Below are 12,893 nucleotides of genomic sequence, written 5' to 3' on the forward strand. Positions count from 1 at the left end.
AGGTGATTGGGGGATCATATCGGGAGTGGGGTGGAGAATGTCAGAGGCAAGTTGTTTTTTTTAATTTTTTTTTAAAAAACAGAGAGTGGTGGGTGTGTGGAACGTGCTGCCTGGAGTGGCAGTAGGGGCAGATAAGCCAGAAGCATTAAAGAAACTCTCAGGCAGGCAGTAATAGAGGGCTATGCTAGAGGAAAGGGTTAGATTGATATTAGAGTAGGTTAAAGGGTCAGCACAATATTGTGGGCTGACGGGCCAGTATTGTGCTAGAATGTTCTATGTTCTAAACCACAGCACTCAGAGGAAACCAACACGGTTCCGGGGAAAAATGTACAAACTCCTTACAGACAGCAACAGGGATTGAACAAGGGTTGTGTTGCTGTAATGCCATTAGCTAATATCTAATTATGTTCCAATTATGTGGCAGCAACTCAATGCATAAAAGCATGCAGGCATGGTCAAGAGGTTCAGCTGTTGTTCAGGCCATCAGAATGGGGAAGAAATATGTTCTAAGTGATTATGATTGTTGGTACCAGACAAGGTCATTTGAGCATCTCAGAAATTGCTGATCTCCCATGACTTCCACACACAGCTTCCAGTGAGTGGCAGTTCTGTGGGCGAAAATGCCTTGTTAATGTGAGATATCAGAGGAGAATGGCCAGACGGGTTCAAGCTGACAGGAAGGTGACAGTAACTCAGATAACCATGCATTACAACAGTGCTGTGCAGAAGAGCACAACACATCGAACCTTGACAGCAGCAGAAGACCAAGAATATACACTCAGTGGTCACATAAGGTAACTGATAAAGTGGCTGCTAAGTGTGTTGTACTTTCCTCATCATAACTTGACTTCTAAGGAGCGTTGTTATTGGTAAATCAGTATGGGAACCCCAGAAATTAAAGTGCTACATAAAAGCAAGTCCTTTACTCAAAAACATTAAAATACGCAAGAGGAGTAACATTTAAAGAATGACAGAGATTAATGTATACCTCATACACAGGGAACACTCCAAGTCAAGGGGATCCACAAGATCTGATTGGGTATCGTGTTCTCTGCTGGGACTCTGCGCTCGAGCTGCACATTTGAATCAAACGTCTCATCAGTCACACATTGCATTGCAAAACAGAATAAAAGGCATTTTACTTTTAGAAATACTTCCAGTAAGAGGCTGGAGTGTCTGTGTAACCACTTGACACCCTGAGTTACGTCAGTGTTGGATGGTGTGTGTACTGAGGTACAGTGAAAAGCTTCTCTTGCACACTACAGAATCATTACACAATGCACTGAGACAGAACAAGGTAAATAACAAGTATCTGATGGCTCTGGGCCATTACTTGCTGGAGTTTAGAATAACAAGGGAAACCTTTCAAATATTGAAAGGCCTTGATAGAGTGGATGTGGAGAGGATGTTTGTAGGAGGGTCTAGGACCAGAGAGCACATCATCAAAATACAAGGACATCCCTTTTCAACAGAAATAATGAGAAATTTCTTTAGCCAGAGGATAGTGAATCACTGACACAAGACAGCTGTTGAGGCCAAACATTTGACATAGTTGTTGAGAACAGTCTTTTATTGATTCTATTATGTTTCTTGGATTCACTGTACATGTCCACGAGAAAGTGAAATCTCAGGATTGTAAATGATGACATACACGTACTTCCATAATACATTTTCTTTGAACGTTATTTAACATGGAGCTTGGAAGGTTCTTGATTACCAAGGGTGTCCAAGTTACAGAGCAAAGCCATGGGTTAGGAGGGATAATAAATTGGCCATGATGAAATGGCAAAGCAGGCTTGATGGAATGAATGGCCTAACTCTGCTCTTGGGTCATATGGTCTAGCAGTGCAGAATAAAGTGTGACAGCTGCAGAGAAAGTGCAGAGCAGGTAGACAATAAGGAGCAAGATCACAATAGGGTAGATTGTGAGGACAAGAGTCCAGCTTATCATTGTAGGGAACTACTTAATAGACTATCAGCAGGCTAGGAGGTGCCTGGAGCCTTGTTTACGTGCTTTCAGGTTTGTGTATCTTCTGCATGATGGGAGAGGAGAGAGAATGTGGGTGGGGTCTTTGATAATACTGGCCATTTCACTGAAATATAGACAGAGTCCTTAAAGCCAGCTTCCGCAGAGAAAACCACCTTCAGATCCAAAAGAGGTGCAAATGTATGGATCACTCAGCCGTATGCGTGGAAAATTGTACGTTCTATATCCCATATCTGCACACAGCGCAGGTGATTATCACCACAGTTCACCGTGTCTCAGCACTGGAGCCATCCAAAGGTGCAGCATGAACCTCGCCACTTTCCAAGCTCTTTCATGGGAAAGCTTTTGGACTGCAGCTGTGTCAATGCCCCCTCAGCCAGCTTCTCTGACTTACTTCCACCCATGAGAGAGTCTCACACAAGAGGATGGCATTAAAAGAGGAGCTTCATCATGGGCACAAGCCTCCCCACCTGGGACATTCCCTCCTCTCATTACTACCATCAGGGAGGAGGTACAGGAGCCTGAACAGCCACACTGAACAAGTCAGAAACAGCTTCTTCCCCTCTAAGTAGGTTTCAAAACTGTTTGTGAACCCATAAAGACTAGCTCGTTATGAATAATACACACAAAATGCTGGAGGAACTCAGTAGGTCAGGCGGCATCTATGGAGGGAGATAAATAGTTGATGTTTTAGTCTGAGACATTTCATCAGGACTGGCCAAAACATCAACTGACTGTCTGACTTGCTGAATTCCTCCAGAATTCATGTGTGTATTACTTACGATTTCTGGCATCTGGAGAATCTCTCATGTTTTTGATGACCTCAGTTTGCCCCCTTTTGTTTTGCACTATTTATCATCTTTGTAAGTTATAGTAACTCCATGTCTTTACTCTGTTCTGTTGCTGCAAAACAACAAATTCTAAAGATAGGGGGCAGTTAGCTGAAAAAAAAGATACGTAGGAATTTCTTACAGAATTGGTAAATCTCTGGAATTCTCTCTGATGAAGGGTTGTCCAAGATGGATAATTAAGGAGTTTTCATTCGGAGGTAAAGGTTTGAAAGACTGGGGAATAAATGGCCAAAAGGAAATGGCACAGGCGTTGCAGGCTGGAGAAGGTTGAATCCTGCACCTTGTTGTTTACCTGCACCTTCTCTGTAATTTTTATACTTTATTCTACATTGTTATTGCTTTTCCTTGTTCTATCTCAATACACTGTGTAATGATCTGTAGGGAGCGTCTGCAAGGCAAGTTATAATGGCTATTGTAAAGGTACAGCATTGTAAGCCAAGGGAATAAATCTTGTAAGCACTTTGTGAAAAAGTGAAAATGCTGCATTAAATGGTTCCCTAGGGCTCTTGACCGCACAGTCGACCTCACTATGATCTTGCACATTATCTACCTGCACTGTATTCTGTTACTTGCCCAGAACTTCCCTCCTGTTCCCCTTCTCCCACAGTAAACTTCAGTCTGTTACCTTTTCCACACATCACCTCTCAGCTTCTCACTTCCTACCCCTCCCCTACTCACCTGCTTCCTCCCTCACCTGGCAGCTTGTACTTCCTCCCCTTCCCCAACCTGCTTATTCTGGCATCTTCCCCCTTTCTTTCCTGTCCCGATGAAGGGTCTCGGCCTGAAACATTGACTATTTATTCCATTATTCTTTTCCACTGAGGCTAGAGGAGAAAAAAAACAGAGGACATGGGTTAAGGGTGAAGGGGGAAAAGTTTAAAGGGAACATGGTGGGGGGGGCTTCTTCACACAGAGAGTAGTGGGAGTGTGGAATGAGCTGCCAGATGAAGTGGTAAATGCGGGCTCACTTTTAACTTTTAAGAAACGCTTGGACAGGAACATGGATGAGAGTTGTATGGAGGGATATGATCCAGCTGCAGGTCAGTGGGACTAGGCAGAAAAATGGTTCGGCACAGCCAAGAAGGGCCAAAAGGCCTGTTTCTCTGCTGTAGTGTTCTATGGTTCTAATCCTTCCCATAGATGCTGCCGCACCCTCTGAATTCTTCCAGCATTTTGTGTCTGTTCTTCTGGATTTCCAGCAGCTGCACAATTTCGTGATCATGATTTGCGGCACTTTCGCTGTAAGTGTTGCAATTTGTTCCACATTATTATTGTTTTAGCTTGTTCTGCCTCAAGGCACTGTGTCATGATCTGATCGGTATGGAATGTAGGTAAGATTATCCTTTCACCGTATGAGGTTGGATAGCAGCAGTCTTGAGGGATTGAGTGACCTTCCACTATCCCCATTTTCTTTATGTTGCCTCGGTTGTCACATGGACCAGGCCCTCATGTTACAACACAAGAGAGGGGAAATTGGAGTCAGCGTTGGAGAAAGCAGAGGCCTCTGTGGGTATGCTGGAGTCTGTACTGGGTACAGGGTAGGCTGCTCCCACTGCTGCTGACCTCCAGTGCTTTCTCAGTGCTAGACCACATCCCATCCACCATCAATCTACAGACCATGCCACTCAAGAACTAGGCTATATTTTTCTTTGTGACTACTTGTTTTCTGTTGAATTCATGTGTATAGCTGGTTCCTTAAAGTTGCTATAGCTGAGGGTGATAACAGGGACAAGCTCCCACTACCTGTTAAATACTCCCATTGGTGTGCACCTCAAATAGCCTCTGACAAACAAGTCCAACTCCTGGCCTTCACGTGTAGCTTCTAAGCCTGGCAGAAATGTTCCTACTGACAGAAGGGGCAAAGGCAGCTTACTGGCTCCTTAAAACCAGTCATTTCAGGCAAATGGTTGGCAGCTCATCAAAGGGAAGGAAGACTCTGATCGCAAACCTCCGCTAAACCTTCCACTCACGGGGAAGGCTTCGGGTGTATATCCCAAGGGAAAAATCCAGAGCCGGAGTCCATCAAGCAGTCCTACGTTGAACTCAACGCAGTATGGCAATTCCTGCGATGCTGCAGGTGCCAAACTGTATCAGTCTCCGCCCGTCCTCTCAGTTCATCAGATACATGGAGAAGGGAAGCTTGCTACTTGGGCAACAGCCTGCTCCCCATATGGTGCTGACCAGGCCCGAGTATCTAGACAGCTAGGATGCAATATCCATGATCAATCCTGACTACCAGAGGCCTCAGCAACTATAACTAAATGTGCTATGCTCTGTGTTTTGCACCTCGACCCCAGAACAGCACTGTTCCATTTGGCTGTGTTCATGTGTGTGGTTGAATGGCGATTAAATTTGAACTTCTTGTGTGGGTTCCAGTGTTCATCACTCTCTTACTTCTAAAAGAAACACATGGAACATCCTCACAGAGAATCAACAAACGAAATGAAAGGCTATTAACAGCCGACATGAGGAAATCTGCAGATGCTGGAAATTCTAGCAACACACACAGAATGCTGGTGGAACGCAGCAGGCCGGGCAGCATCTATAGGAAGAAGTACTGTCGATGTTTCGGGCCGAGACCCTCTGTCACTCCTGACGAAGGGTCTTGGCCCGAAATGTCGACAGTACTTCTTCCTATAGATGCTGCCTGGCCTGCTGCATTCCACCAGCATTTTGTGTGTGTGGCTGTAACAGCCAGTTCAGCTATGACCCCCAGCTGAATCAGATATCAAAAACCTTGGACATACATAAAGATAAGGGGAACCTCAGTGGGAACTCCTTCACACAGAGGGCGGTGAGAGTGTGGAATGAAGTGTCAGTAGAAGTGGTGGATATGGGTTCAATTACTTTTAAGAGAAGCTTGGATAGGTTCATGGATGGGAGGGGTATGGAGAGCTATGGTCCAGGTGCAGGTTGATAGGAGTAGGCAGCGCAACAATGCAGCACAAACTAGATGGGCTGAAGGGCCTATTTTCTGCTTTATGACTCAAGAGAGATTCTGCAGATGCTGGAACTCTTGATAAACACATACAAAGTGCTGAAGAAACTCAGCTGGTCAGGCAGCTTCTGTGGAGGGGAATAAACTGTCGACATTTCAGCTTGGGTCCTGACGATGGGCGTTGGCCTGAAATGTCGAATGTTCATTCTGCTTCATAGATGCTGGCGGACTTGCTGAGTTGCTCCAGCACTTTTTGTGAGACTTTAAATCAATTCAAGTAAAGAAATACAAATTAATTGACGTAATTGGAAGTTACTCTGTCAATTGCAAGCATTTCTCTCCATTGAAATGCAGGGGATTGCTGAATTTGCACCACGTCCAACCCAGGAAACCGCAGATGTTTATGCTCTGTCATTGAACTCAGCGAGGTGTCCCCAGTGTCAAGGCAATGTGGAAAACAGAAGTTCTGAGTCTTCTGGTTCCCTGTGTTTGTACAGGAGCTCCAGACTTCTTCACGATTTCTAAGCTAACAGGAATTGTACATGGTGAAGAAAGACCACGATAATTAAAACACCAGATGCTCTAGTTTCGCATAACAATAGAAAATTATAATCTGTAAAGAAGCATGTCAAATTGGGCCTTTAAAAATACTGCTAAATGTTCTAGGAAAATTTGTAACCCAGTGACAGAAAACCTGGCTCCATCGATCAACTATAAATCGCAGAATGTCATCTTCAATGCACCAGTGAAATAAAAGAATAAAAGGCTATGGAATTAGTTGAACACAGAGCCATTAAATATATCAGATTAACTCCTACGGATTAGTGTAACTGAAAGCCATACCTCGCCTGAAGCATGTGCTGTTTCCTTCGATTATTTCAGCCTTATCGTCATTAATGTGGTCATATTTTCTTTTCTGTGTGTTCTTTTGTTCCAGACTTGTCAAGGTTAGCGGGGTGGATGAATTCTTCAGGGCATCTTTATTGTCACTCATCATTTGAACAGTATTGGTTAAATTACCACAGGCGTGAGCCTTCCATTCTTTCCTGACTCCAATGTCTGTTGTATCTATCTTTTCCTTGAAGAAAATTTTTTAAAAATAGTGAATTCAATTCCACAAAAATCCAAAACTTTATCCTACACAGCTTCATAATTCAAAGACACTCTGAACATTTTAACAAGCCGAGCAAAATTATGCAACCATAAAAGGTTATGCATCATTCGATTTAGAGCTTATTAAACCATCACAAAATGCTCATGCCTGTCTTGTTGATGTAAGGGCTTTTCTCAGACTATCGTGACTTCAGGCGCTGTAGAATTAGCTTGACAAAGTGTTTTATTTACCATCTAACTGGTCTTCCCTGAAGTGGTCATGACCACCTTTGCACATCAAAGTATTCATAATTTATTCTCATGCTCATGTCTCAGAATCATCTCTTTTTAATTCTCCAGTCTTGCAACTTTCTGTTTTCCCGGTTCTTCCCATTCCAGCTGGATCAATACCAAGCATCTACACCTTTCACTACTCACAGATATATCTTTAATTGACTGGCCATCATAGACCTCACTACCAACCAATTCTCCATTGATTGACCACTCCACCAACCATCAACCTATCTCTCCCTTGGCCAACCTCACCACAAACCTACCTCTCCACCAACACACTTTTCCATTGGCCAACCTCTCCACTGACCTATCTCAGTTGGCCGACTACCACCCAACAACTTACCTGTCTATTGGCCAACTTCTCCTCCAGCTAAACTCTCCATTGGTCTATTGTTTTCATTGACCATCTTCTGCGCTGGCTCATCTTTCTATTGACCAACTTTCCACAGGCCTACCTCTCCACTGATATATCTTTCCATTGGACAACTACTCTCCTGTCAACCTCCTGTAGGCCAATCTCTCTGACAGTCTTTAAGATACTCCTTGAAATCGACCTCTTTGACCAAGTTTTTGCTTACCAGCCCTTTGGCTTCTTGTAATTTTTGATCTGATCACCTTAACATGTTTGCCAACACTAAATGGGCATTGTGTAAATGAAAGTACAGTGCACCCCTCTGAAATGGCAGTTGGGCTAATGCAAATTCGCTCTTAAGCAATACACAAACCATTACTTCAAGGTTTGAAATATGGAACTTATATGGAGAAAAATGTATACAGAGAACTGAACTGGTTTAACAAGAACCACTGCAGGCTGCCAGCTCACAGGAGGCCACTGATGAGATTTACTTTGGAAACTAACAAAGCAACCTTGTTTCTTGACACTCATGTCATGAAGCTTCATCAAATAGCGTAGCGTCCGTTTTGAGTTAATTTGAACGCCAACTCCTTGTCTGTGGCCGACAACGTGATCAGAATCCGATTTTACAACCAGCACCTTTTAGCTAGGGAGGAAAAGTCCTTCACCCTGGCTATGCTCCTCACGTTCTTATAAATGTACCTCTTATCAGGTCACCCTTCAATCACCTACTTTTTCCAGCTGTGTATTCTATTTTGCCGAACTAATTAACCTAGTAAATAAATGTCTAACTAAATTAATCCCTTCTGCCTACACAATGCCCATATCCCTCCATTCACTGCGCAATCTTGTGCCTATTTAAGAGCTTCTTAAACGCCTCTTTTGCATCATGCCAACTTGATGGCATGAACATCAATTTCTCAAACTTCCAGTAATTGCATTCCACCTTCACCATTCTCGATTCCAGTTTCCCTCGCTCACCTCCCCATCACCTCCCTTTGGTGCTCCTCCTCCTTCCCTTTCTTCCAACGTCTTCTACCCTCTCCTATCAGATTCCCCCTTTTCCAGCCCTTTAACTCTTTCACCAATCAATTCCCCAGCTCTTTACTACCCCTCTCTACTGCTCCTAGTTTCAACCTATCACCTACCACCTTGTACTTCTTCCTCCCCTCCCCCCACCTTCTTGCTCTATCTTCTCATCTTTTTTCCCAGTCCTGATGAAGGGTCTTGGTCTGAAACATCAACTGTTTACTCTTTTACATAGACGCAGCCTGACCTGCTGAGTTCTTCCAGCATTCTGTGAGTGTCGCTTGGATTACCAGTGAACTGCAGACTTTCTCGTCTATTGTATCTGCCTCCACCACTACGCCCGGCAATACATTCCAGGCTCTGTGTAAAAAAAAACTTGCACTCCACTCTGTGGAAAAAACTTGCCCTTCACATCTCCTTTGAACTTGCTCTCCTCTAATGCTAATATTAGATATTTTGACCCTGGGATAAAGATAACTACCTGTCTACTCTATGCCTCCATAATCTTATAAAATTCCATCACGTTACCTTGCAAGAGTTTTCTATTACATTGCTGGCGCTGAATGAATTAACAGTATCCTTAATACGAGATCGTGGAGACAAAAGTTGCATCATATCAGGTAAACAGTGGCGCATATTTTCCGCAATAGGTGACAGGAAATCACTCAGGATCTGGAAAAGTGTAACGAGTTCTCTTATTTTATTCGAATGGCAAAACGAAAGGCTTTAACAATCGCTGACACTGGATCCTGATTATTCCTACATGCTCCAGTTTCTGAAATTCAGCTAGCTTGCAAAGAGTGCAACAGGTATTTATCTGGTGCAAAGATTCAAAATCGGTTAAAAATCAGGTTTCAAATTCAAAAGCTACTGTTCTAATTTCCTTACTGAGAATCAACGCAGAATAGGCTCTTCCGGCCCTTTGAACCGCCCTGCAACGCAAGATTTAATCTCAGCCTAATCATGGGACAATTAACTGACTAACCAGTACATCTCTGGACTGTGGGAGGAGAAACTGGAGGAAACCCACGCATTCCACGGAGATGATGTGCCGATATTCCAGACAGATGAGTCTGAAATAAAATGAATACACCCCATACTGTAATACTAGCCGCTACACTACCATGGCCCCTCCACCTTGCAAAAAAGTTATGAAAAATATTCAAATACATTTGCTCTTTGTGGCTGTAAATGGAATGAGCTCCATGTTCTGATGTACCCAGCTTCTGAATACGGGACAACTGCAAGAAATTGAGTAATGTTTAGTCCCAGGAAATGAGTCTGATTTAACATAAAATTAATGATGGTACAAACCCAGCAGTTGAAATAAAATTTGAGCTGGGTTGTTTTCATCTATTTATTAATTTTTTTTAATAGGTGATGCCATAAGTCACTTCTTCAAACAAGGGTTACGGTGTATCTGTAACTCCCTCCCTGAAAAAGACATGGAGGGTGGAAGTCAAAAGAAAGTTTCCAGGTTATAGAGTCACAGATAAGTACAGGACAGAAACAGGCTCTTCACCCATCTAATCCACACCAAAAAACATTTAAACTGCCTACTCCCAACAACATGTACTGGGTCCATAGCCCTACATATTCCTACCATCCATGTACCTATCCAAACTTCTCTTAAACGTTGAAATCAGGCTTGCATGGTGCACTTGTGCTGGAGGCTCATTCCACACACTCACAACCCTCTGAGTACAGGTTCCCCTTAAACTTTTCACCTTTCTCCCTTAACCCATGACCTCTGGATGTAGTCCCACCAAATCTCAGTGGAAGAAGCCTGTTTGCATTTACTGATTCTATATTCCTCATAATTTTGTATACCTCTATCAAATCTCCTCCCAATCCTCTATGTTCTAAAGAATACAGTCCTAACTTATTCAATCTTTCCTTATAATGCCAGATCTGGGAACATCCTTGTAAATTTTCTCTGCACTCTTTCGACCTTATTTACATCTTTCCTGCAGGCGGGTGGCCAAAACTTTACACAATACTCCAAATTAACCTCACCAAGTTCTTACCCAATTTTAATATAACATTCTTCTGTACTCAGTATATTGGTTTATAAAGGTCAATGTGCCGAAAGCTTTCTTTATGACCCTGTCTACCTGTGACGCCTCTTTCAACAAATTATGCATCTGTATTCCCTCTGTTCTCCCACACTCCTCGGTGCCCTACCATTCACTGTGTAAGACCTATGCTAGATGGTGCTACCAAAGTGCAAAACCTCACACTTGTCTGCTTTAAATTCCATTTGCCATTTTTCTAGCTGATGTAAATCCCTCTGCAAACCATGATAGCCTTCCTCACTGTCCACTATACCCCATCTTGGCGTCACCGGCAAATCTGCTGATTTGGTTAACCACATTATCATCCGGATTATTGACATAGATGACAAAGAACAATGGATCAGCACCGATCCCTGCAGCACTCCACCAGTCACTGACCTCCAGTCAGAGAGGCAGCCACCTACTACCACTCTCCGGCTTCTCCCACAAAGACGACGTCTAATCCAATTCACTACTTCTTCTTGAGTACCAAGTGACTGAAGCTTTTTGACCAGCTTCCCATCCAGGACCTTGTCAAATGCCTTAATAAAGTCCATGTAAACAACATACACTTTCCTGGCAATTTCCTTGAAAAACTCTTAAGATTGATTAGAGTTGACCTACCACACACTAAGCCATGCTCACCAACCTTAAACAGTCCATGCCAATCCAAATACTTATATATCTGGTCCCTTAGAATGCATTCCAATAACTTTCCCCACAACTAATGTCAGATCCGCCGGCCCATCATTTCCTAGTTTCTGTTTAGAGCCATTTTTTAAACAGTGGAACAGAAACTCTCCTGTCACCAAGGATGTTTTAAATATCTCTGCTAGGCCCCTGGCAATTTCTGCTCTTGCCTCCCGTAGGGTCCGAGGGAATGCCTTGTCAGGCCCTGGGGATTTATCCACCCTGGTTTGCCTCAGGGTAGCAAACACCTCCTCTTCTGTAATCAGTGAAGTTGATGCTGCTTTGTCCCACTTCTATAGACTGTGTCCATCTCTCGAGTAAACAGACACTAAGTACGCATTTAAGACCTCTCCCATCTCTTTTGGCTCCATACATGGATTACCACCCTGGTCTTCCAGAGTTTTGTTCCTGGCAATCCCTTTGCTTGTAAGCTATCTGTAAAATCCCTTAGAATTCTCCTTCACTGCGTCTGCTTGAGCAACTTCATGCCTTCTTTTTGCCTTCCTGATTTCTTTTAAGTGTTTGCTTGCATTTCTTCTACTCCAGAAACATCTCATTGGTTCCTACCTACCTATACCTGCTATGCACCTCATTTTTTCCTTAACCAGGGCCTCAATATCTCTTGAAAACCAAGGTTCCCTACACTTATTATCTTTACCTTTAATCCTGACAGGCACACAAAAGTTCTGTACTCTCAAAATTTCATTTTTGAAGTTTCCCACTTTCCAAGTTCACTTTGCTAGAAAACAACCTGTCCCAATCCACACTTGCCAGATCATTTCTGATAGCATTAAAAGTGGCTTTTCTCCAATTTAGAATCTCAACCTGCAGACCAGACCATTTTTTTTTGCACATTCACTTTGAAACTAATGACACTGTGATCACCGAATGCAAAATGTTTCCCTACACAATCTCCTGTCAGCTGCCCTGTTTCATTCCCTAATAGCAAAACCAGTAATACATACTCTCTCATTGGAACTTCTATTTACTGGAAGTTGTTATATCTTTGTAAAAATGAAGCTTCTGTAATGGCTACCTGACTATAAGTGAGCGACAGGCAAGTATACTCTTTTCTCCCCCTCTGTGTTCCTTCAACTACTGTGTGTCATGGAATTTAATGCAGGCAAGTGTGAGGTGTTGCACTTTGGGAGGACAAACCAGGGTTGAGTGGTAGGACACCGAGGAGTGAGGTAGAACGGAGGATCTGGGAATACAGATCCATAATTCCTTGAAAGTAGTGTCACAGGTAGATTGGGTCACACAGAGAGCTTTCGGCACATTGGTCTTCATAAATCAGAATACTGAGTACAGGAGTTGCGATGTCATCTTGAAGACGTTGGTGAGACGTTGGTGAGGCCTGATTTGGAAAATTGTGTGTAGTTTTGGCTACCTCCATATGGGAAAGATATCAATAAGATTGGAAGAATACAGAGAAAGTTTTCAAGGATGTTGCCATGACCTGAAGACCTGAGTTTAGGGAAAGGTTGAATAGGTAGGTCTTATTTCCCTGGAGTGTAGGAGAATGAAGGAAGATTTGATATAGAAAATTATGAAGGATAGATAAAAGCAAGCAGGCTTTTTCCACTGAGGTAATAATTTAAGG

The 12,893-nt window shown here is 43.1% G+C and overlaps 1 protein-coding gene across 4 annotated transcripts in view; it reads right to left on the bottom strand.

Annotated features, from left to right (window-relative positions):
- Positions 1-12,893, bottom strand: part of LOC132397912 (LON peptidase N-terminal domain and RING finger protein 3-like) — a 58,893-nt gene that overhangs the window by 21,558 nt on the left and 24,442 nt on the right. For 2 of the 4 annotated variants that reach the window (XM_059976707.1, XM_059976708.1), the window contains exons 4-6: positions 9,075-9,218; positions 6,620-6,854; positions 989-1,073 (exon numbers count right to left, since the gene is read on the bottom strand). In XM_059976707.1, coding sequence (XP_059832690.1) covers positions 989-1,073; positions 6,620-6,854; positions 9,075-9,218 — 464 coding nt within the window. The remainder of the gene's footprint in view (positions 1-988; positions 1,074-6,619; positions 6,855-9,074; positions 9,219-12,893) is intronic. The other 2 variants (XM_059976710.1, XM_059976709.1) reach the window with 1 other exon arrangement.

This window comes from Hypanus sabinus, chromosome 8, assembly GCF_030144855.1.
Source record: "Hypanus sabinus isolate sHypSab1 chromosome 8, sHypSab1.hap1, whole genome shotgun sequence".
Classification (NCBI taxonomy): Eukaryota; Metazoa; Chordata; class Chondrichthyes; order Myliobatiformes; family Dasyatidae; genus Hypanus; species Hypanus sabinus.